This window comes from Nycticebus coucang, chromosome 6, assembly GCF_027406575.1.
Source record: "Nycticebus coucang isolate mNycCou1 chromosome 6, mNycCou1.pri, whole genome shotgun sequence".
NCBI classification, from domain to species: domain Eukaryota; kingdom Metazoa; phylum Chordata; class Mammalia; order Primates; family Lorisidae; genus Nycticebus; species Nycticebus coucang.
In genome coordinates this window covers 56,526,696-56,552,615 of record NC_069785.1, presented here as the reverse complement: position 1 = coordinate 56,552,615, position 25,920 = coordinate 56,526,696, and the positions used below count along the sequence as shown (strand labels likewise).

General features: G+C 38.6%; 1 protein-coding gene across 2 annotated transcripts in view; it reads right to left on the bottom strand.

Moving 5' to 3' along the window:
* Positions 1 to 25,920, bottom strand: part of UNC13C (unc-13 homolog C) — a 578,086-nt gene that overhangs the window by 167,630 nt on the left and 384,536 nt on the right. For both annotated transcript variants that reach the window (XM_053595673.1, XM_053595672.1), the window contains one exon: positions 19,094 to 19,179. In XM_053595673.1, coding sequence (XP_053451648.1) covers positions 19,094 to 19,179 — 86 coding nt within the window. The remainder of the gene's footprint in view (positions 1 to 19,093; positions 19,180 to 25,920) is intronic.

Sequence of the window (25,920 nt, the reverse complement as noted above, 5' to 3'; positions counted from 1 at the left end):
TCGTCCCTCCCACTTCAGTCATTCCTTCCCCTGTTCTTATCCTAGATCATATCATTACCAACAATGGAATTCCCTTCAAACTCTCTCTTTTGAGCATTCTGCCCTTTGACAAGCATCTTACTCCATGACTATACCTTGGCTTTCAACTCACTCCTGCCTGTGTCCATTGGGATCCACGTTTTCTCTATAAATGGCCCCTTCGCAGCTCTTCGTCCTCCTTCTCTCACTGAGTGTCTGTGGCTCATGATTGTAATCTCTTTTTTATATACACCATTAGCTATCTGGCTCTTCTCCTCCTTCTCCTCCTTCTCTTCCTTCTCTTTCTTCTCCTTCTTCCTTTTTGTCATACTTACCTTCCAAAGACCTAATATGAGTAAACCCAATTTCTTACCTTTTTACGCCTGTATCCTAGTACCTCAGCATGGCTATAAAAACATAAAACAACGCTGACTGGTTCTACTTAAAGTGATGGCCGCAAAGCTCAGAAGGATCATCTGTATTGACAGTGATCTCTACATTTCACTAAGCATCTTTGCTCCTATTCCCCAAAGTTATTATTTCATACTAGTATTCTCTCTTTTCAAATATCTAGTAGTCCCTCACCTTCCCTCCGTCTTGATTAACCATATACACACACAATGACCCTCATACTAGGAAAAGACAAGGATTTGAGGTGATGAATATTCCAATTAATCTAATTACCCTGATTTGATCACTATATATATAGGTATGAAAATATTACATTTATCCCTAATGTACAACTATTATATATATAGCTGATTTGCAACTCTACCAAAAATAGTCTTGTATTTTTCTTTTAAACAGAGGCTTGCACTAATGCAGCTGGACAGAGGCAAATTGAGAGGCATGGGTTGTGGTGGCATAATCATATCTCACTGCAACCTTAAACTCTTGGCCTCCAGTGATTCTTCTGCCTCAGTTTCCACACAGCAGTTAGGGCTACAGTCATACACCAATATACCCAGCTAAGTTTTAAATTTTTTGTAATGCTAGGGGTCTCATTATGTTGCCCAGGCTGCCCTTCAACTCCTGGCTTCAAGTGATCCTCATTCCATGCCCTCCCAAAGTGGTAGGATTACAGGTGTGAGCCACTGTGCTGCCTCTTATACTTTTAAAATAAAACCAATACTATAAACATAGCAATTTTTTCCCTAAATCTTGTCTATTAAATATTCTACACAAAAAGTCCCTTCATAAATGATTAAGGTAATTAATTCATTTAAAAGGTGTTGAACTTAATGTACTTATTATTAATGGGTTCTCAGAAGTGTTTGTATTTAAAACAATTCCATGTAGCAGAGAGAGCAGGAAAGATACTTTGAATTTCGATGGATCTTACACAGCTGGACAGAGGAAAATTGAGAGGCCTGAAACCTAGGATGGATTCTATGGGAAAAATGACATTGTCCTGAACTAGTATAAGTGGGTGTGGTGTGAGAAGAGAAAAGGAGGGAAGATACTTAAAAGTGAGAACTAACAGAGCTTTGACTCTGTATGTGAGGAGTGAAGGAGAGAAGAACCTAGTCAGATTGGGGGTCTGACTGGGGAAATTGGGGTCAAATTGAAGCCATGAAGTACAATGAGGCATATGGAACCCAGGAAGAAGAACACCGTTGGAGACAGGAAACATATTGATGTGCTTTCAGGACTCTGCAGGTACCTTCCCATCACCAATCCTCCAGAGAGTTTAATTGGAACTCAGAAATGTATAGGCCACAACTCATTTAAGAAATTGAGAAATCAAATCAGAGAAATTTGCCTTATTCACAAAGGTATAAATGCTATGTTCTATTTATTATTTTGGAGACTGGAAGAAGAGTCTGGTTGTATTAATAAGATTCTTGGAACATAGAAAGAGGACTTCTTATGGTGACCTAGAGTAGAGGGGTCAATGAACCCCTAAACTTTAATCTAAACTTACATTTTAGAAATGTACATCCTTGCAATCAATGAGCATGAAGCCTTGGGAACAAAAGAATTAAATGTTTAGAATTCATCTCTCTTATAGACATGACTTTTTTTTTTTTTTTTTTACTAGAAGAAAGGGCAGACAAATGGGCACCATTATGCTGTGATTCTGTTCCATCCATATTTTAGTAGAAGAATGAGGGTTGTTAGGAAACACGCTTGAGGGAATTCAACTGAGTTTAGAAGGATTTAGTCATAAACTTTATGCAGCTTAGATTTTCTATGGGACCCGAGCTGCTGCTTCGTGATTTCATATTGAAAAGCGAATGTGAGCTGGGCCAGTAATGTGGCCATTTTTATCCCCCTGGGAAAGTCTTATAGGCTGTCCTTAAGAGTAACTTCATCCAATATTTTGTAAAGGGAACTAAACAGGCGATTACTTGAAATTTATTTCACCCTATTTTTCTCTTGTAAATGCACACATCCCTGCTATAAAGAGAAATATATGCATTTTAGCCAACAAATATGAAAAGCGTAAGGACATAGGAGGGATGTATTACTTTCATTGTATACCCAATAGCAATACTTTGAGGTTTTGTAAATGCTTACTCAAAAATGTTTTACTTACATTTCAAAAGTTTATTTTAATCATGATCCTATAAAATGTATAACAAACTATACTGGACAGATTCTAGAGAGGGGAATTCAAACATCCAAGCTATGTCCTAACCATCTATAGGTGACCTTCAGTCATCATTAACGTTCCTTGTCACTAATGTTCTTGTTTCCAACTGTACAAAACTGGACCAACTGACCGCCCTCTGCTGTTTAACCTGGCATGACTCTCCCCACATTTCTTACCAATGAACTTCATGGCTTGACTTCAGGGAAAATGTTTCAATCCTGAATAAATGGAATATGAGGGAACCCAGAAAATGAACAAACTAAATATATCTGGGAAAAGGAAGGGCAGTAATGTGAGCAATCCAATCAATCATAAATGAGACTAAGATTTTATGATAAAAACACCAACTGTTTTGAGAACTGCAAGTTTCATAAATTTTGAAGAATCTGTTGAGTTCCTTTGCAGCTCATATAATAGCAACAACAATATTTAGATGCTGCTGAATATGCATGTCAAGCTTGCCAGCTGGTAATTGTCTCATGACTAAACTATCATAAATATAATCAAATAGCAAAAGATGGACATGGATTTCCTGATTTGGAACTTTCAGGGGACTTGCCAGCACAAATAATAATGTAATCAAAATGGTGACCAGTGAGAACAATTCTCAAAGAAGTAGCTAATTTTACAATGGGGAAGAAACAGGTTTGGTATCAGACATGCCAAACGGGTGAATGCACTTGCATCTCAATCAAATAACCTCACTGAGGATACCCAAAAGAGAAATGCAAATTCCTGATTTCTTCAAGCTATAATCTTACAGGGTCAGTATTGATATTGGTGATCAGTAATTTAAATGGAAATATTTTGTTATCTATTTATTGCTTTTAGATTTTTCAATTAACTCTGATTTTCCCATCCCTCTTCAACTGCTTAAATCCTGCTTGTTTGTGAGATCTCAGCTCAAAAATCACTTCCTTAGGAAACACTTTTCTAAATCTCCTGACAAAAGGCCCCTCTCAGATGCTCTGCTAGCACCATGTACTTGTTTTTGTAGCACTTTTACTTAAATAAAGATGGATATTTGATTAATACCCAGCTCCCCAAGGAGACTATGAAGAGCTATAAGAATAGAGATTTTTATCTCTTTTTTTTGTCCCATGTGGTTAACCCAGAGCCTGACACAGAGTAGATATTTATATTGAGCATCAAATAAGTAATATTTTTGCATCTGTTAGAAATATATTTAATTGTAAATTATAGATCAATGAACATCTTTAAAATAGTTTGTTTTGTTTTTGATTGATGTGTAACAGATGTACACATTTTTGGTGTAAATGTGCTAATTTGATATATTCATATAATCAAATCAGTGTGACTGTGATATCCATCCTTTTAAATATTTATCTTAATATTTATCTTGTCTTTACATTAGGAATATTTGAATGATTTTCTTTTAGCTATTTTGAAATGTACCCTAGATTAACATTAACTCTAGTAAAAACGTTTTGCAACGGATTTTTAAAATGATCTTAAAGAACGATTATTTGATACTTTTAAGCATTACAGCTATGGATACCACGTGCTCTGATTCTCTGAGGTTGTTCTTATTGCATAGATGGCGTTCCACTTACTATAGAAATTTTCTCTTACTTGTCAGATCATGTGTTTTATTATGTGTAAATTACATGGTTGCCATACTATAGGATATTCTGAATTTCTGAAAGTGCTACTTTACCAAAGGAGTAATTTTCAGAATATAAAACCATTGTCTTCAAAGGTGCTTTCTCAGTTGCACTCAATTATATTACAGAGACTACAGCACATATCTTACTTTATGTACACATTTTATAGAACGTAGGTTTTACAAGAATAGTGAAACAATAACAATTCAGCTTTTTCAACTTCAGAGTTTAAAAGAAATAAAACCAAATGTAAGCACATTTTAATATACTGGCATACACTGACAAGATAGGACATTGCATAGTGGATAGAAATCAGGGGTGTCCAACCTGTGGCCTGCGGGCCGCATGTTGATTTTATGAGGACATTTTTGGTTTATCTGTGGTATTATCATGAAAAGCATGCATGAAACTTTCTGTTGCTCATCAGCTTTTCTTGGTGTTTGTGTATTTAATGTGTGGCCCAAGATAACTTATTCTTCAATGTGCATCAGAGATAAAAAAGGTTGGACACCCCTGCTAAATATTCAGTCACTATGGAAGGAAGAGATAAGTTCTCAGAGTACCTATGAGGATAGAGGAAAAGTATTGGCTCTGAGGCAGGAAAAAAAAATTCTTGTGATTCAGAAAAGTAACATTTGCAGAGGTAGTCCCCTAATACAATATTAAGAAGATCAAAAATTTAATTATTCCAAGGAATATGCTCATGTTCCAAATTTGAATGAAACCTGCTTTATATTTTTCTTGACTATATAATTTAACAAAAGGAATCATTCACACAATAAATCCCCAAATCCAGAAATAATTATTCTGAATATTCTTCCTTGTATAGTGACTTAACAAATTACTATGTTTTTGAGGACAGTGGGAAGTAAAAAGCATTCATGTTACCGTTTGGGGTGCTATCATCTTCCCTCCAGGTTTTCTCTAAAGAAAATTTGCAACATGGTTCATGGTATCTGAAATTTCCCGTGGGAAGATTTGGATTACTAAGTGAGCAAGATCTGTCCAAACCCATGTACCAACTGTTCCCTCAGTTGCATTAGCTATTTAAATATCACTGTGAAATGCTCGAATCTCTCACTGGAATAAATGAATCAAAGACTTGCACTTCCCAGCAGGCTCATTCTATTTCTTGAAATTCCTGAGGTAGCATTTAGTGTAGACATCAATTTCACAGGCTTTCTCTTCCATGGAGTGGAGAGAAAAAGCGATTTTAATTCCCATGTAAACAGTTGTATTCAGTCAGTGCAAATTTAAACAAGATAATTCTTTTAACAGCAATGGCATAAAATTATGATTTGACATTTACCCTCTGCATACTTTAATTTCTATTAATAATATTTAATACCAATTTACTTTATAGGGGGTTGAAAAGCTAATGAGCTCATGGGCTAATGAGCCCCATTAATGGGCTAATGAGTTTGAGCAAATAACGTATTTTCTAAATGTCTGAACTTATAAGTTAAAAGCAAAGGCAAAATTCAATTCAAAAGATGCATGTGAAGACCAGTAATATTATAATTTTAGAATTTCTTTACAAATTACTACAAACTATCTAAAAATATCGATAGCTAATACCAGATGGGTTTTGTTGTCAGTTACTAACCAAGATGCTTAAGACATTTTCTTTATTTGAAGAGTGAAAATCCAAAATGCTTTATTACTCTAAGTGGAATAAGAGTTGATAAATCATAATTTTATATATAGTTTGCTTTCCTTTCTGCACAAAAAAGTGAACATGAAATCTTAAACTTCTACTTGCCAAAGTACTAGTAGATTAGAGACTGCTTTATGGTTAAATTAAAGATATGTCACAGTGTGAAGAATGGTCTAAAAAGTAAAGTGATAGTCAATATACAAATGTTTGTTCCTACATTGATACTCCCAAATTGCCATATTATTTTGGCAATAAAGTGTTTCAGTTACAAGTGTACATTTCAGCATATCATGTGCCCTTTTTAACCATAAAAGATAAAATACCATTACAATTTAATTTTATCTAAATTAAATCATTTACATATTAACCAGAACTACATTATTTTTCGCTTTCTGATACTTCCTTCTGTGGTAACTTGACATATTTCTCCTTAGGCAAACAGAAATAAATTAAAGCAATAGCAAAATGGCAATGCTGTCCCTATACTGACTTCCAAGTTTCAGTATCAATTTCCCATGGAGAAAAAGCATAAGAATTCGTAAATGATAAAATGCGAAAGCAATGAGCTTCAGTAGAATTCAACTAAGAGAAACACTTATTGAAATTACTAGCGAATAAATATTCACGAGTTTTTATAATGGAAATTATCTACTTGTATTATGCTACATAAGAGGGAATTTGATAAAGAAAAATGATGGGAAAAATAATAGTTATATTTAATATGTTAAAGCTAAATATTAAATTATACACTTTCATATCATCTTTTATGAGTTGTGAGAAATAACTGTATGATGGCTTGGTTGAAATAATGAACAATATGATAAAGTTAAAAAGAAATACTTTTTTTAAAAGAAAATACAGGTAATTTATGAAAGAAATGCTTTAACCTGTAACTCTCGGGGTTTCTCTATTTTTTTTTAATCATAATAACAGAAAACATTCATATAATGCTTCCCCTTATAAATTACTTTTTATAATAGCTTTACTGAAATATAATTTACATATCATAAATTTTACTTATTTTAAGTCTACAGTTCAGGGAGGCTAGAAAGACAGGGAGTGACAGTTAAAGGGTTCAGGCTTTTGGCAGTGATGAAAATGTTCTAAATTTAGTTTATGGCGATGGTTGCACCATTTTCTATATATACTAAAGCACTTTCAGCATTGTCTCGTTTCATCCTTAAAAACCCCTTTTTAATAGCATTGGGAAAGATGACATTCACATGCAAGAAACATAAAGGAATTATACAAGATATGTGAAACATGGACCAGGTTAAAAGAAAGAAGTGTGTGAGGAAATGACTGCAAAGAGGCAGAAACCCATCAGTACTTGATGGAACACTCAAGCAAGAAGGGGTGGGTAGGAGGCAGAACGTGCCACGGGGTAGTAGTGATGCTGGACAAGGCAGCACCATGACCTGCTGCCTTAGCCCTGGAGGTGTTGATGCTTCTGCGGATGGAGGAACCAGCTTGCTGCAAGGGCCGGACACCTGCGGGGAAAATGCTGGCGCCCTGCTGTCTCCTCCACTGTGCACTTCTGACTGGTCAGTTTCATGGATGGCACCTTGCTGTCTCCTCCATTGCACTTCTGACTGGTGGATTTCCTGTCAGTTTCCAAGGCCTGAGAGTTCATTGGACAGCTGGCTATAACTGACAGGACTCACACCCTAGAAGCACAACCCCCCTGCCACCATATAAACCCCTGAGCAGAGAGCCCAAAGACAGACCTCCAAGAGGGAGCAGGAGAGCCTGTTCCCCTCCTGGGTTCTTTCTGCCAGGAGGTTTGGTTTTTGTAGTTGTTATAAGTTTTGTTTCTGTAAATAAATCCTGACTTAGCACTGATCCTGTGGTCCATCGATTCATTCTTCCTATCTCCAAGACCAAGAACCTGAAATTCCGGTATCAGTAGGAGCACACACATCAGTAGAGTCTATCAACTTATTGGGAAGTACACAAGGGACCAAAGGGCACACTATCTGGGGACCTTACAGCTCTGGGGACCTTACAGCTTCCTTACACTCACTTTAGGTCGAGCCCCCCATTGTGCCAGGAGACTAATGAGGAATTCACTCATGTCATATAGCCGCTAAGTATAACCATCCACATGCCAGGTACTTTTCAGCTTTTCAACTCAGGTTTTGGCACTGAGTTCTTTCCTCAAGTGACGGGGTTTTTTTTGTTTGTTTGTTTGTTTTTTCAGTGTTTGGCCGGGGCCAGGTTTGAACCCACCACCTCCGGTATATGGGGCTGGCGCCCTACTCCTTATCACCAAAGCTAATAGAGTAGAACCTCAACACACTGAGTGGTCAGCATAAGGCACTAGGGCTACTGTACTGATACGTACATGTGGTGCATGCTCCCCTCAATGAAAATCAGGTCAATGTTAGGAGGTGACAAATGTAGGGAGGTGGTCAACTATGGGCCTAGTTCCTTACGTTGACTACCACCTGTTTGTTCATCACTCTGTTACAGTCCCTTGGGTGGGCAACTTACAGAGGTTCTACTGTATTTGCTTTTCATGTAAGTGAAAACACACAACATTATGATATTGACATAGGCAAACTGCAGTTAGCTTCATTCCCTTCTTTTCCACCAACACTGACCTTATTTTCTAGATTGCACTCTTATACATAGTCCTTCTAGCAATTATGACCTACTATAAATTTTCATATTCAAATGCTCCATCCAAATACCTTGCCTAAGAGACGTGATATTTATCTGGGAATATCTTAATTAGTATTAAGATAAAAAATGTTTATGCTGAAATATAGTATTTTCATTATAGATATTTAAAAATGAGAATAGATGTGGTGGCTCATGCTTGTTATACCAGGACATTGGAAGGCTAAGGTAGAAGGATCACTTGAGTCCAGAAATTCAAGGCTGCAGTGAGCTAAGTGCACTCGAGCCTGGGCAATACAGTGACACTCTGTCTCTAAAAAATAAAAACTGTAAACAAATAAATAAAAATAAAGGTCTAGGTACACAAAACCATGCTCCAAACTTTGTTATGTTCCTAAACATTATTGGCAAAATTATGTGTATGGTGTATTATTTTGGCAAATTTATTAATATAGAAATATGTCTGAATATAACCTTTATGAGATTTAGTATAAATAACTCAATGATTACTTTTTGAATGGGAATATTCAACTGTAAATAGGATTACAAGATTTATGATCCTATGAAGCTTATTTTTAAGTATAGTGTTGATAAACTGGTAGCTTCCACCCCACACATTAAGTTGACCTAATTTTCATAGACCAGACATGCACCACCTGGACGTATCAGTACAGTAGGCCTAGTTCCTTATGTTGACCACTTCTGTATGTTGATAAACTGGTATGTTGACCAGTTTGTTACAGTGCCTTGGGTGGTCAACTTACAGAGGTTCTAGTATATATCTAACATGTATACACACACATGTAGAAAATATATTTTCATAACTTATTCCACTCTTGGAATAAGCTTCCTTATCAATATATCCTAAAATTTTAATTTTGGTTTTGTGTATCTATGTGTGTGTGTACCGTATCACTGTAAAAGTATATACACACACATGCACACACACATTTTTGCTTTGCATTGTGATCAGAATATTTACTAACAGTGCTTTAAAAGAGAAAAAAAATAGTAAGCAAATGAACAAATTACTATGCTAACAATATGATTCAAATTTAGTGATTTGGGGGGGAAAAGAGGGCAGAGGTGTGTGGGAATGTGGCAAGGAATAGGATGGTCCAGGAGGGGTTATAAAGGCAAGTGACCAGCGAAGTGAGCCTGGTGGAAATGAACCAGCCACGCAGAGAGGGGAAAGAGCTGTAAAGTGAAAGGAGACACAAGCATGAATGCCCTGGCGTGGGAACAAATCTGTTCCAGTTAAGAAAGAGGCAGGAGGGCAGTGTTGCTAAAGAGAAGCGGGGACACGAATGTGATGAAGTTGGAGGGACGGGCAGAGCTCTGGCTACATGGGGCATTGTAAGCCATGGTAAAAAACCAAAAACCGAAAACTAAAAAACAGAAAGCCAAAAAATCCCATATTTTGTTTTATTGAAAGGGAAAGACTTTGGAAGCGTCTATGTACTGGAGAATATATTGATCTCATTTAAATTTGTGTAGATCAATCTGGATATTATGAGCTAATGCATTATAGGAATATGAGAGAGGAAATGTGCAAACTACTTAGGGGGCTACACAGATATCTATGTGAAGGGGTTCTATGGCTACAATTATTGAAGGCAGTAGAGATGGAAAGAAGGGTAAGAGCCAAATGTGTTTTGGAGGCAGAATGATTAGCATTTATTTACAGATCTGTGCGTGTCATGAGTTTGGGGATGGGGTAGAAAAAGAGAAATAAAGATACCCTAGATAACATCTGACGCTTCACAAATGGTAGTGTATTTCGCTGTGCTGGGAAAGACTAAGAGAAGAACAGGATTTGGGTGGGAAGGTTTTAATTCTGAGGATTATTGAGACAGTTTGGATATACGTCCCCCACAAATCTCGTGATAAGATTTGATCTTCAACATTGGAGGTGGGGCCGAGTGGGGGGAGGGATGGGGACATGGGGTGGTTCCCTCCTGAATGACTTAGTGCCCTCCCCAGTGACACAGTGGGTGAGTTGTCCACTCTACTAGTTCGCGGGAGAGCTGAGGGTAAGAGTCTGGCAGCTCCTCCCCTCTCTCTTTGCTGTGTCTGTCACAGTATGACACGCCTGCCCTGCCCCCTCCCCTGGCCTTCCACCTGGACTGGAAGCTCCCTGCAGCCCTCACCAGAAGCAGATGTGGGCACCACCCCTGCACAGTCTGCAGCACTGGGAGCCCAATAAACAAACCTTTTCTCTTTATAAATTACCCAGCCTCATGTACTTCTTTTACAGCCATGCAAAATGGCCTAACATGTTTAACATGTAAGTTTGCAAAGTCCAATACACATAAATTTCATCCATAACACTGATTAATGTTTTATAATTACACATTTATTTGTGTAATCACTTGCTTATTATAAAGTAAAAAGTTTCTCAAAGCAGGGTCCACACCTATTTGTGTACGTGTGCATGTAGCCCTGTTTGCAGGGTATCTGGCACAGAGTAAGCATTCCAGGAAAACACTGAATGACTGACACATGTTTGTATTAGTTAAAAATTAAATGAATAACAGTGATTGACTTTCTTTTGGTGATCATTTTTATCAAATAAACTAGGTTTTAATAAAAAAAAAGAATTTTTACTTGCATCACGGTAAGCCAAGAACATGAGAGGTCTACTTCAGCAAATGTAAATCCTTAGAAGCTTTCTGTAGCAGTAGTTCTCAAAGTTTAGTGCACATTAGATTCAATTGGAGGTTTTGTTAAAACAGGGATTTTGGACCCCACACTGAGTCTCTGATCCAGTAGATCTGGATGGAGCCCGAGAATCTGCATCCTACCAACTGCCCAGCTGATGCTGCTGGTCCAGGAAAAACCACCACTCTATCAAGTAAAGATTCTGAACCCAGGGTTCAGGGATTCTTGGAGGAAGTCTACAAATGAGCTACAAGGCATCTGTATATACGTCCCTGGGAGAAGGCAGAATTTCAATGATAGGCTGTTCAGCATTTTTCTGGTACTAGAGCCTGCATATTTTGTCACACTCTGAACAAAAGCCTCTAAAATTTAGTTAACATTAAGAGTAGTGGTGCTCATACATATGAGATACATACTAGAATCCCTAGGAATTTTGGCTCTTGCATTCAATTGCTGTGTGACTTTGAGCAAAAATCTTCTCCATACCTCAAGTTTTTCATCTGTAAAAGGGGGATAACAATAGTATCTACTCCACAGTTTTGCTGCAAGGATCAAATAAGTTATTCTCTGTAAATCACGTAGACCAGTGTCTATCAAGTTCTAAATAGGATTAAAGCCTGCGAGTGTTTTTGAAAAGCTTAGGCTCTACCCCTGGTGATTCTAATGTACAGCCAGGGTTGAGACTAGAGACTAGGTTGAGACCCTGAGACTAGGCTCTGAGACCACAGATCAGTAGTCTGGATCAGTGAATGCCTTTCTTGGGAGTGTGGGGTTAATGTCCCTTCAGGGAGCCAGACTTCCATTCCCAGAGTTACTCAGCTGAGAAAAATAGGCAGGGGATAACAAGAGCCTTAACATCTTGAGTTAATAAGGTCTTTAAATTCTAATATCATTTCAACAGGAAAAAAATGCAAGGAAGTTGAGTGCTTTGTAGGAGCCCAGATGAGCAGGCTGCCCAACTAAACCCTAGAACTGTTAGCGTTCACTGTTATTCTTTATTAACTAGAATTTTCTTAGGGCCTGAGTGCAGACAAGGAGAAAACGCCCATCAAGACCTTTACATTCTATTTATATACTGACCATGTAGCAAAAGTATATGAAAAGATAATGCTTCATTTTCTGATTCTAACAACCAGCTCAATGGGGTTTTGGAAACTCATTTCTGTTGACTACAGATTTTCCTAAATGTCAGATTTAGCATTCAACTGAATTTGCTAAACACATGAGAGGTGTGTTCAACAAATGGATTTGCTTATCCTGCTGGTGAGACCATGTTCACAGTCTGAGAAGTCAGCTTAGCCTTATTTTTGCCATTTAATCTTTTTTTCAAGATGAACCCAAGAAAGTGGCTGACTGGTTAATTATATACCTACTTTGGTACATTTATCTTTATCAAAGGAACACTGTCTATTACTCAGGTCAATACATTTTAATTATATTTTTCTCACATAGATAATAAGGTGAGTTAGTGGACGGTCAAAGGTTGGCATGAATAAAAGCATTACAAACACTCCTGGATGTCTATTTTTTCTGTTTTGTAGAAACCAAGTATTTTAGTCAGGACATTCCTAAGTTAATTACACACACAGCTTATACTCTCATATCTACTCCAGAAATATAAAACAAGTGGTTTCAACTTAATTGCAATAGAGGAGGGGGCAGGCAGGACAGACGGGAACTGCCAGAGGAGGAAAGTGTCAACTGTGTTTCCTGCAGGTGCACAGGTGGTTCTGCGACTCCCAGTATAGGTCAGTTCAATCAGTACCAGTGCTGTCCTTCAAAGTAAAGATGAAAGGAGGCAAGAAACGCCTCAATGTCTGAGAAACATGTTTAGAAGGTAAAAGGCAGAGGTGATAAGCTTCATTTCTAGTTCCTATTTAATCATCTTCTATGTTTTCCCCACTGCCACCTTATGGGGGTTGGGGGTGGGCAGCATTTACTTACCACCCACACACCTCCCATTTTTAATCTGAATGCTTTTCCTTCCTTCTTTTAATTTCAGTTCTTTTGGCTGGGATAACCAGGATGTCCCAAACACAGATGTATTTCATCTGCTGGGAAGCCCTTGTGGGGCAGACAGGGAGCAGGGAGAGAAAGGCAGAAGATGCGGAGGCAGGTGGGGCTGAAACACATCAGTCCATCTCTATCTTGCTCTATTTCTCAGCATCAACTGTCACTGATCTATTTTTCCTTGTTCCACAGGGAATTTAACAGAACATTTCTAGACTTTAGATTATACAGCCTGACTGCTGATTTTTATTAACCAGCCCATGACATCTGTTGGTGGCTAAAATTTGGCTCCATCTCATGAAAGTCGTTTTACCACAGGTGTTCCCACGTGCTGATGTAAAATAGATTGTTAAATATTAGAGAGTCTTTGGCTTAGGATTGAGGCTAAATAAAGCCATCCTGAGGAGCTGAAGCTGTACTATGCTGTTGGCCAAATATCAATATGGACAATTAAAGGATAAATACTGCACTTTAACACAGAATGAATGGGAAAATACATAGCGACTTTTAACAATGAACAATCCCTGTCTCTAAACTGAGTGAAAGTCATTCTGTATTATGTATTTAATTTACACACACAGATTCATATACACACTGCTTTGATGCACCTTAGAGTTTCACTCAACCATTATTTATTGAGCACCTACCTATGCCAGGTTTGTGTGAAGGGTTGACAGGTGGTCAACACAGTTCTTTTTTTACAAAGAGCTGATAATAGTGTATGATCAAAATTGTCATCAGTAAGACCACCTATTCTACTAAAAATTAAAAAGAAAACTTACTTTTCAAAATCTATATGAGGTATGCTGAACAATCAAATATGGAAAATATTGCTCTGCAAATGGAAAAACATGCCATGCTTTGTGGCTGGGAAAAATCAACATTGCCAAAATGTCCATACTACCCAAAGCAATCTATAAATTTAATGCAATCTCCATCAAAGCACCAATGTTATACTTTAAATAACTTGAAAAAACAGTACTTTGATTCAAATAGAACCAGAAAAAAACCCAAATAGCCAATACAATTCTTAGAAATAAAAACAAATCTAGAGGTATCATGCTATCATATTTCAGGCTATACTATAAGGCTATAGTGATCAAAACAGCATGGTACTTGCACAAAAATAGAGATGTGGATCTATGGAATAGAATAGAGAACCTAGAGATGAATGCAACCACATATCACCATTTGATCTTTGATAAGACTAACAAAAGCATACACTGGGGAAAAGAATCCCTATTTAACAAATGGGACTGGGAGAACTGGTTAGTCACATGTTCAGACTGCAACTGGACCCACATCTCTCACCATTGACCAAAATTGATTCTCACTGAATAAAAGATTTAAATTTAAGACACAAAACAGTAAAAATTCTACAAGACAGTGTAGGGGAAATGCTTGAAGATACTGGTCTGGGAAAAAACATTATGAGGAAGATCCCTCCCCCAACAATTGCAGCAACACCAGAAATAAATAACTAGGATTTGATCAAGCTGAAAAGCTTCTGAACCAGCTAAGGGAACCACAAACAAAGCAAACAGATAGGCTTCGGAATGGAAGATGATTTTTGCATATTATGAATCTGACAAGGGCTTGATAACTAGCATCTACAGAGAACTCAAATTAAACAACAAGAAAAGGACAAATGGCCCCCTTTATAAGCGGGCAAGAGACTTAAACAGAAACTTCTCCAAAGATGACAGATGAATGGCCAACAAACACATGAAAAAATCCTTGTTGTCTTTAATCATCAGAGAAATGCAAATCAAACCCACCCTGAGATATCACCTAAATCCAGTGAGAATAGCCCACATCACAAAGTCCCAAACTGCAGTCTCAAAACGCTTCTACACTACTGGTAGGACTGCAAACTAATATAATCTTTATGGAAAGAAGTATGGAAAATCCTAAAAGAACTAACAGTTGACATACCATTTGATCTCATAATGCCCTGACTAGGTATCTACCCAGAAGAACAAAAATAATTTTTCCACAAAAACATTTGTACCAGAATGTTCATTGCAGCCCAATTTATAATTGCCAAGTACTGGAAGCAACCTAAATGGTCATCAACCCATGAATGGATTGACAAATAGTATACCATGGAATACTATTCAGCCATAAAAGGATGGAGACTTTACATTTTTTACGTTTACCCAGATGGAGTTGGAGAACATTCTTCTTGGTAAAGTATCCCAAGAATGGAAAAATAAATATCCAGTGACTACATACCAATACGAAACCAATCTATAAACAATTACACACTCATAGGAATGATAAAATACAAATACAGTCTAGTAAGGGGGCAGGGGGAGGAGGCAGAGGTGAGGAGGAAGAGGAAGGGCGATGGGCAGAAGGAGGGAGCTCATTCAGTGGGCTCTCACCTAATGTGCACAATGAGAGAGCGTTCAGCTCACCCCCGGGAGAGGGGCTCTTTTACAACCGGAACTTTACCTTGGAAGTAAGAACAACATAATCTAAAAAGTTTTACCCTCATATTAATTTGAAAGAAAAAAAGAAAAAATATGTAAAATTTTGCCTAAATCCCCAGCTAAATTTACTTTATGATTAATAAAACATAAATGATAAAATTACTTACCAAGCTTAAATAATATTTGAGTTACACAGCATTATGCCACAAAAAAGCAGTAAGTGTTTCAAAATGCATTTCATTTTGTTCTACTCAAACACGCGTGAGGACAATAAAACACAAAGGTCTTGTACTCTGAATGTTTCCAAGACCACACAGCAAAAGCAGATCACAACTGGAAGTCGCCCCCACTGCCATTTCTACTTCTCTACTGAGGTGAAATTACCCCGTAAAGTCTTTATCTGACAAGTAGTTATTGGAGTCACTTTATTTCTAGGCATCCTTCTAGGCAATAAAGATATGTTGGTAAAAATCATAGGAAAAAATTAATACTGTGGTAAGGAAGATATATAAGAAATAATAAATGAACAAGCATCCATGAACAAATGAGTTAAAGATAATAATTAGTTGTTATTCAGAGGATTAAAATAAAGTTATTCCTGTGAGCAACTACAGATGCTTTGGTCGGGGAAATCCTCTTTATTTTTAGAACATTAGATGCCTTTTATTTCAAACAAGCACAGAAACTACCCCTATTTTCATGGACTTGCTTTTTCTTTTATTCAACCTAGTTTGGTTTATTTATTTATTTATTTATTTATTAAATCTAAACATATAGATCATGTATATGTTAATGCATTTATGGGGTGCAATGTGCTGATTTCATATAGAATAGGGACTTTTTTTGTTTTTTTGGACAGAGTTTCACTATGTCACCCTGGGTAGAGTGCTGTAGTGTCACAGCTCACAGCAACTTCAAACTCTTGGGCTTAAGTGATTCTCTTTTTTTTTGGTCAAAAAGCAGTTTCTCTTTAGTTTTTTAAAAATTTCTGTACAGGTTAAAGTTCTTTTCTTTTTTTTTTCTCCTTTTTTTTTTTTTATTGTTGGGGATTCATTGAGGGTACAATAAGCCAGGTTACATTGATTGCAATTGTTAGGTAAAGTCCCTCTTGCAATCATGTCTTGCCCCCATAAAGTGTGACACACACCGAGGCCCCACCCCTCCCTCCGTCCCTCTTTCTGCTTTCCCCCCGTCATAACCTTAATTGTCATTAATTGTCCTCATAAGTATCTGGGACAACAGGTGCCCGCCACAATGCCTGGCTATTTTTTTGTTACAGTTGTCTTGTTGTTTAGCAGGCCCTGGCCAGGCTGGAACCCATCACCCTTGCTGTATGTGGCTGGTGCCCTACCCTCTGAGCTTAGGGTGCTGCACTGGGAGATCCTCTCTGAGGAGGCTACTTGTGAAGATTGGTGTGAAATCCAGGAATAGACCAACTGGCAAATAAACTCTAATGTAGGAGTGAACTTTGTGGCAACGACAGGAAAGGAATTGACAATAACCCCTACACGCTTGCCGTGAGTTACTGGATGAACAGCGGTGACAATAATTGCAATAGGAAACAATGGGGAAGAAGCAAGTTTTGAGAGAGGAAATTAACTTCCATATTGACCTTATGAAGGTTGAGATGTCTAACAGACATTCAAAAGGGGTGAGTGCATGCAACGGATTGGTCTAGGGAAGTAAAGTCTATCTGAAAAAACTTCTTTTCTAGTAGACTAGTGGTTCCTGTCTGATTTAAGATCATTCTTGGATCCTAAAGAAACAGTCAAAGCAAAGTAGTGTAAAAGGATGTGGTTGGTGAGGGGCAAAGATGGAGGTGGAGGTGGGAGGACTGGGCCATTAACACAGCAGAGAAGAAACACCTCATTGCAGAATAAGGAGTTTGTACATCTGAGCAGTTCTGGTGTAATTTTAAAGATTAGATAAACCTCTCGATTTGTGGGTGGGAGCCCTTGACTTTAAAAAAGTGAGTTATTATAATCTATTGTATCTTTTTCTTCAAATAAGGAAAACTGAATATTCCCCAGGCATCTCCATGCAGTGAACTCACACTGCAGAAAAGCTATTAAGTGGTGTCAGGAAGAGCATGAACTGCCCAAACCAGTTTAACCTAAGTCCCCCTTCCACACTGCAGTCAAAAACGCCTTCTCTAAGTTGCAAATCTGAACAAGACAAGCCCTCGCTGAAAACTCTTCAGGCCTTTCATTTCTCTTAGCAGAGAGTCAAACCCCACACTGTGGCCCACAGGCTCTGTGTGCTGGTCCCTGCCAGCTGCTCCACACTCACAGTCACTTCTGGTTACCTCGTGCTCCTCAGGCCCACTGGGTTTTCTGTTCTCATATGCACCTTGTCCTTGCCTTCTACAGAAGGCTCTGTCTTCTACCGAAAGCTCATCTTGCTCTTACTTCTCCTTCAGGTCTTTGTCAAGAGAACATTACCTTAAGGAAACCTCCTCTAGAAAGCTCACCTTGTCCCCTAGCCCCTAAGTCTGATTAGGTGATTCCCCCAGACATTCCATCATCCTCAGTCTCACCTCTCTATCCCCTCCCGGTAACCGTGTTGAGGGCAGGGCCCATGGCTCTCCTGGTCACTATTACATCCCCTCCACTGCACGCACTGGTGGTCTCTAGTATCTATGGGCTCAATATACAGCATGTCCATAAAGTTTGGATGCAATTCACTATGTTAAACTATTTTAACTTGCACACAAACTTTATGTCCACCCAGGATATTTGTTGAGTAAGTGCAAAGAGATTTCTGTACAAGGCTCTGAGTGGCTAGAAGATCCAAACCTGGTTTAGGGTTCTATCTCCAACTCTAAACATACTGTGGGGACATAAAAACTATTTATGGAAAAAAAAAAACTATTTATGGAGTTGTTTAGCTGAGCTCTGTATTTCTCTTGCTTTACTTTGTAAGATTTGGACTTACTGTGACTAAATCTTACAAAGAGTTTCTGGTCAAAAGCCTTTCCAATGTCTCTGTATAATCTTTAGTCAGATTTTAACCTGCCTACACACAGATATGATTTCCAAGTTCATGTAGACAAATATCTGGACTGATTTTACTCACTCACCCCTTTGGTGGTTTCATGGAAAACAACAACAACAAGATTCCACTTTTCTCTACCCCAATTTTGAGATGGCACAGATCAACCTGAATAGAGGATACAGTGTAAAAAGCATTCCTGCCTCTGAGCACTGCTCTGTAAGTAAAATACTCATTATGATCCTGTAGCTTAGACGCCAGATTAAAAATGTATATACTTTGGGCCTTTAAGACTTCTTTAGGGCTTTTAAGTACTTTGAGACCTTTATCTCCTGATAGGCGGAAATAAGTTTTAGAACTAAATCGATCACAATAATCAATGTTCTAATGTATCAATTATTTACATATAAAGCCAAGAACACAAAATCACAATTTAACTGAAATATGTATTCTAATAAGTATAAATATTTGTAATTACCTTCTAATGCATATTTCATATCCAGAGCAAAAAGAGTCCACATGATTTCAGCACTTATTTTCCCCATGTTCAGTTCTTGAGGAAACCTAAAACCAAACACATTTTATTTTGTATAAAAAGAACAATGTATCTAAAAAACAAAACAAAGTACCTCATTTTACACTGAGGCCGCAGCAGTGATTAGATAGTTCATAAATACTTTTATTTGTGAAATTTCTTTTTATGAGTTTTTGTAGGCTGGGATCAAAGCTCCACCACCAGGGTGTGGGGTTCGATCAGTATTGGGGGGGTGGGAAATACACTTCCTTGTATCAGTGCCACGGTAACCATGCCCAGGGCCCTTCATGTATGTCTTATGATATGTGTTCCTCTGTGAGAAGTCTCTTCATTTTTATCAAACATTCCACTTTCCCCATCCCAATTTTGAGAATGGCACAGATCAACCTGAATAGTAGATGCAATATAACAACAAAAAAAATCACACCTCACAGGCATCCTTCAGCTGTTGTTTGTGAAGCAAAGTGGATAGCTTCTATTCACTATTTGCTTCTAAGTGAATTCTTTCAAAAAAGACTCCTCACTCTCTCTAGTAAAATGGCTTGTGGTGGATCCACTTATCAGCACTCCAGAACGCTCCCTCGGCAGCTCTGTGCTTTAGACCAAGGAAGCTTAGGCAAAAAAGAAAATTTCTACTGCTTCTGAACACATACTCTCTCTTTTTTTTTTTTTTGTAGAGACAGAGTCTCACTGTACCGCCCTCGGGTAGAGTGCCGTGGCGTCACACGGCTCACAGCAACCTCTTAACCCTTGGGCTTACGCGATTCTCTTGCCTCAGCCTCCCGAGCAGCTGGGACTACAGGCACCTGCCACAACGCCCGGCTATTTTTTGGTTGCAGTTTGGCCGGGGCTGGGTTTGAACCCGCCACCCTCGGCATATGGGGCCGGCGCCCTACTCACTGAGCCACAGGCGCCGCCCTGAACACATACTCTCTTTGCATGTGTTTTCAATTACACAGTAAGGCTGCTAGGAATATAAGCTCAGTGAATATGTAAATAAGTCTCTTCATTAAATTATAAACATTCCATGCCAGAATATAAGACTGAAAGTATTTTCTCTATATATACAAAATGAATGTATACATATATACACTGTGTGTGTGTATGTGTGTACATCAAAGAACGATAATAGCTCTCATATTCATCCATATTGTGGGTTCTCAATCAAAAAAATGTAATATAATCCTGTATGGGATGGAGAACACTACCTAAGTAAATATAACCTCAACATGACCTCAAATAAGGCAAATACCATTGATACCCATTGAACTACTCTAATCCAACATCTCATCAAAAGGAGGATGTGTTTCATCAATATCCCTTATCAATTGCCATCTATCAATTTGTCTAATAAGGTCAATTAATATTTTAAAAAATTTGTATAAGCTTTACCTTTATCATTTAAACTCAGAATTCTTTCTTCTAAAAAAAATATAATTTGAATATATGGAAATTAGTTTTCAACATGAATTTCTACTTTATTGAAAAAAAGAATTTTTTTTTTTTTTTTTTTTTTGTAGAGACAGAGTCTCACTTTATTGCCCTCGGTAGAGTGCTGTGGCATCACACAACTCACAGCAACCTCAACTCTGGAGCTTAGGGCAATTCTCTTGCCTCAGCCTCCCGAGTAGCTGGGACTACAGGCGCCTGCCACCCAGCTATTTTTTTTTGTTGTTGCGATTTGGTCAGGGCCAGGTTTGAACCTGCCACCCTCAGTATATGGGGCTGGCACCCTACCCACTGAGCCACAGGCGCCACCCTTGATAAAAAGAAATTTTAAGCAAAAACACTATCTCAAGATTTCATTTGTGCATAGGCACTACCATCACATGATTTGTAGGATATTAACTTTTATATAACTGACACAAAGTAACAACATAAGTGACACAACATAAGGAGAGCACCTTGAGCTCATAAAAGGAGGAAATTGATTCATCATTTAAATTTCTTTGAATCAAGAATAAATAACATATTAAGTCAATTCACAGTTTCCTGATTAAAAAAAAAGATAGTATACATAAAGAAGACTAAATTGGATAATAATACTGAGTACATTGGATACTTTATCTTGTACTCAATACTATTATGAAACAAATATATAATCACCCACACTTTCGTATGAAAGATGAAACACAACTATAGTCCAAGATGAAGGGGAGAAGAATGGGGAGAGGGGAGGGACGGTAATTGGTGGTACCTCACCTATGGTGTATATTGCAAGGGTATGTGTCAAATCTATTAAGAGTAGAGTATAAATACCTTAACACAATAATCAAGTAAGTGAGGTGAAGGCTATGTTAACCAGTTTGATGTAAGCATTCCAAAGGGTTTATAAAATCAGCACATTGTACCCCCAAATGAATTAATGTATACAATTATGAGTCAATAAAAAAATAAAAAAAGAAGACTACAGAATAATATCTCTTATAAAGATAGATGCAAAAATCCTCAACAAAAAAATTGGATAAAAGGAGGTATAAGGCAGTGGTTCTCAACCTTCCTAATGCTGCAGACCTTTAATATAGTTCCTGTGTGTTGTGACCCACAGGTTGAGAACCGCTGAAATAAGGGTTCAATCGTATTTGTAAAGTTGTATTTATTTTAGTAAAAAATGTGCAAATTTACAAGTAATACATTAAGTGGCAATATAATACAAATGGCTTTTAATGCTATTTGTTCATACATTCCTTTAATAAGTAGCTACTAATCAAAGGCCTAGCATGTGCCAGGCACCATTGTAAGGACTGATAATAATACTGTTAAATAAAACACATATTATCTCTGCCCCTGTGAAGTCTACAATCTGGCAAAACTAGCCATAAAAATCAGCAAGTGCATACATACACACATACACATACACACATATATCATTTCTATATATATAGAAATTGTGATAGGTCTTGAGAAGGAAACTACAGGTGAAAAGATAGAGATGATAGCAGGCTGTTTTTCTATTTTATTTTCTACATTTGAGTCATGACTTTAAAAATCATGGTTTACAATTAAAAATGGTTGTATCAGATGCAGAATCATGCACTGGGGTACACATTCTCAGAGAAGTTTGTTGAAGAAAGATTTTGTATACCTTCAAAGGGTGCTAAAGAGTGCTAAATTCGAAGGGCACTAAATTCCCACAAGAAAAGACTCTCAAAGTGACCTCTGAAATACTTTTTTCTTTAATCTAGAAGCTTCAATTAGATAATCTCAAAACATAGAATCTAAAAATAAGATGTTAGTCTCAGGGTTTTCTCAATTACACAAGCACGGCCAAGTTTGATTTTCATTCCTAAAAAACTGTGTTTTAAGGCCTCTCATTGCAACTGTTAAATCTTCACTATAGCCAAACTTGAACCATGATTTAAAATAAAAACAACACACTGGAAAAATATACACAATTTATATAAAAGAATAGGGATAATATAAATATGAAAAGCACTATTATAAATCAGTAAGAAAAAAATGAAAGAAAAATGACTGAGATGAAAGAGCAATTTAAAAAGCAAAGAACTCAAAAGCCTATAGATGTTCATCGTAATACTCAAAGAAATTTCAATTAATGCAAGGGAAATTTTTTTACTTATGAGACTGCAAAGCATTAAATAATTGATGAAATTCAGACTTCTTTGGAACTTGGTTTCCTCATAGTTATCTAATGACTTTCTACAGGCCTCCATTGTTATGCTGTAGCTATATGTGTATTGCCCCACCCCTTTCTTTGCTCCACACCCAAGTGTCCCCCTTATTGGATGCATCATCTTGATGTTACATGGTATTACGGATTAATATGCAGCTATGAAAATCAACAGGGAGGATCTGCTTGGATTGAAATGAAAAGATGTATTTTAAGTGGTACTAGGTGAACAAAGCAAATTATAGATTAGTAAAAATGTGATGATCCCACATTTAAATTTCAAAAATCTCACAATATAAAAGTAAACATAATTAAGTGAATTTCTATGCTTATACATATAGAACATATTATCTGGAAGAAAAAAATATCAAGTTGCTAAAAATTTGTAAGGCTTAGGCTGAGGGAGCCATAATTTTGCTTTTTATTGATTACACAGAAATAATACATAAACACTAGAACTTGGGGGAGGAGACAAGATGGCTGACTGAAGCCAGCTTTCCACAGAGGCTCCCATCCAGAAGGAGAGTTAAAGGACAAAAATTCAGCAAGTAACCTGGTGGATTTGAGCTGCACTAAGAGAGAAGGCTGTAGAACGCACGTCAACCCCGCTGAGGTGAGCTGCGACCACAAGGATACAAAAAAAGGTACAAAATCCATCACCAAGCGGACGGGAGTTCCCCCCCCCATGAGAATGGCTCAGAGTGCCCTACAAACAACCATTCAGAGTTCAAAGGTCCTCCCACTACACTCCATGGGAGAGACCCTCTAAAAACTGGACCTACCTTCCCTACTAGGGTGCCACGGTGTCCTCCTGCCAGGCATAAAACTGTATAAACTGTATATAGTCTCTACCTGGAATTCTGAGCTCCCAACGCTCCCCTTCGCTCACACTGGGGTCTGGAGGCCAGTACTGGTAGGTCGGCGGAGAGGGGACTGCACCGGAGTGGCAGTTCCCTAAGGCACAGTGCGACAGCCATCTCTTGGTGACAATACGGCCAGGCATAAAACTGTGTAAAGCTCTGTGTGTTCTCTGCCCGCAACCCCAGGCTCCCAGCTCCCCCCACACTCCCCTCTGCTCTGGCTCCAAGGTCTGGAGGCCTGTCCCCCAGGGGTCCAGACTCTTGGGCGATTGCTTGAGGGGTGTAGACAGTGCTGGGCTGCAGCCGGTTGGTGCAGACTCTAGGGTACGGGAGTGGAGAGAGGACGGTTGGCCGGAGGAGAGCTACACCAGAGCAGCCGTTGCCTGAGCCATAAAGCAGCAGCCCTCTTTTGCTAGCAATACGGCTCACTACCGAATATTCTGAAGCCACACCCCCTGTCTCCCTGGGCAACCAGACACTATGAGTTTGCCTGAGGCAACTCCAACTTGCAAACCAGGGAAACTCCCAGGGCGGGGCTGACCCAGAGGTCCGCTTTACTAAACCTAAGACGCACCAGGCCCCCAGAGGTCCGCTTTACTAAACCTAAGATGCACCAGACCCTCAGGGGATCGTCAGCCTATAGACAATACAAGAGCAAAGACAAGCTGATTTGGAGCTCAATTCAGCTTCTCTTCTGCAGGGGAACCGCAGAGTTGTTCTGTTCTGTTCTGTCAGTAACATTAATCAGGGGCGAGACTGGACCTGAGTGAAAACCCCCCAACCTCATCAAGCGCCTCAGGTTGTCAGGCCTTACCTCCTCCTGCTGGAGAGAGGCAGAGCGCAGTGGCCTGGCAGACTTCCTTGTGATTCAGGCAGGTACAAACTCCTGGAGTACTGATTCACTACAGGCAACTGGGTCAGCCAACTGCAGGGCTATCAGTGACTGGGTGTGAAGTGGTGCAAGGTGGGGAAGGAGGCATCAACCTTCCCAGACTGATTTTTAGGCTGGGTGACTCCTCCTGACTCCACGCAGCACTGGAGCAAGCCACACCAGAGTAGTCACCAGACCCCTGTGATTCCGTTCCCAGAGACCTCTTAAACTCTCTCACCTGAGACAGGTGCAGACTGAGACAACTGATTTGGACCTTTTTGAACTGAACCAATCACCTGAGGACAAATCAGGTGGTGCCCTGGGTACACGGTGGTAGGAAGGTTTGATTTTTCTTTTCCAATTGTTTGCCGGTGGGGGGCGGGGTGACTTAATTGCTGATATTTCTCCACAGCTGAGACTTCAATCCAAAGTATCTGTTTCACTAGGGTGGAACAGAAACCAGCTGAAAACAAGACAGAACCACTTAGCCCCACCACACCAGAGAGGGCCCGAGTTTCTCAGGCCACAACACTGTACAGGCCCTTGACAAAGCCCCAGGGGAAAAAATCAGAGGGAGTAAAACAACCATGGGGCAGAATCAGCAGAAAAACTCTGGTAACATGAATAACCAGAATAGATCACCCCCCGCCCCAAAGGAAAGATATGGCAGATGCAATTGAAGATCCCATTCATAAACAACCGGCTGAGATGTCAGAAATTAAATTCAGAATTTGGATTGCAGACAAGATTAACAAAATGGAATTAGGAATTTGAGGAGAAATTCAAAAGTTGTCTCAAGAATTTAACGAATTTAAAGACAAAACCACCAAAGATTTATACACACTGAAGCAAGAATTTGCAGCCCTCAAAGATATGAAAAATACAGTAGACTCCCTCAGCAACAGAATGGAGCAAGCAGAAGAAAGGATTTCTGACATCAAAGATAAAGCCTTTGAACACTCCCAAACTCTCAAAGAGGGAGAGAAATGGAGAGGAAAAACGGATCATTCTCTCAGAGAGCTCTGGGATAATTTGAAGAAGGCGAATATCCGAATCATAGGAGTTCCAGAAACAGATGAAGTGGCCTCGCTGGGCACAGAGACCCTTCTGCATGAAATTATGAAAGAGAATTTTCCAGACATGCTTAGAGATTCTGAAATTCAGATAGTGGACAGCTTCAGAACCCCAGCATGACTCAACCCCAATAAGACATCCCCCAGGCATATCATAATTAACTTCACTAAAGTTAATATGAAGGAGAAAATCCTCAAAGCTGCCAGGAGAACGAAAACCATAACCTTCAAAGGGAAGAATATTAGAATGACTGCAGATCTCTCTGCTGAAACTTTTCAAGCCAGAAGAGAGTGGTCACCGACTTTTAATCTCCTAAAGCAAAATAACTTTCAAC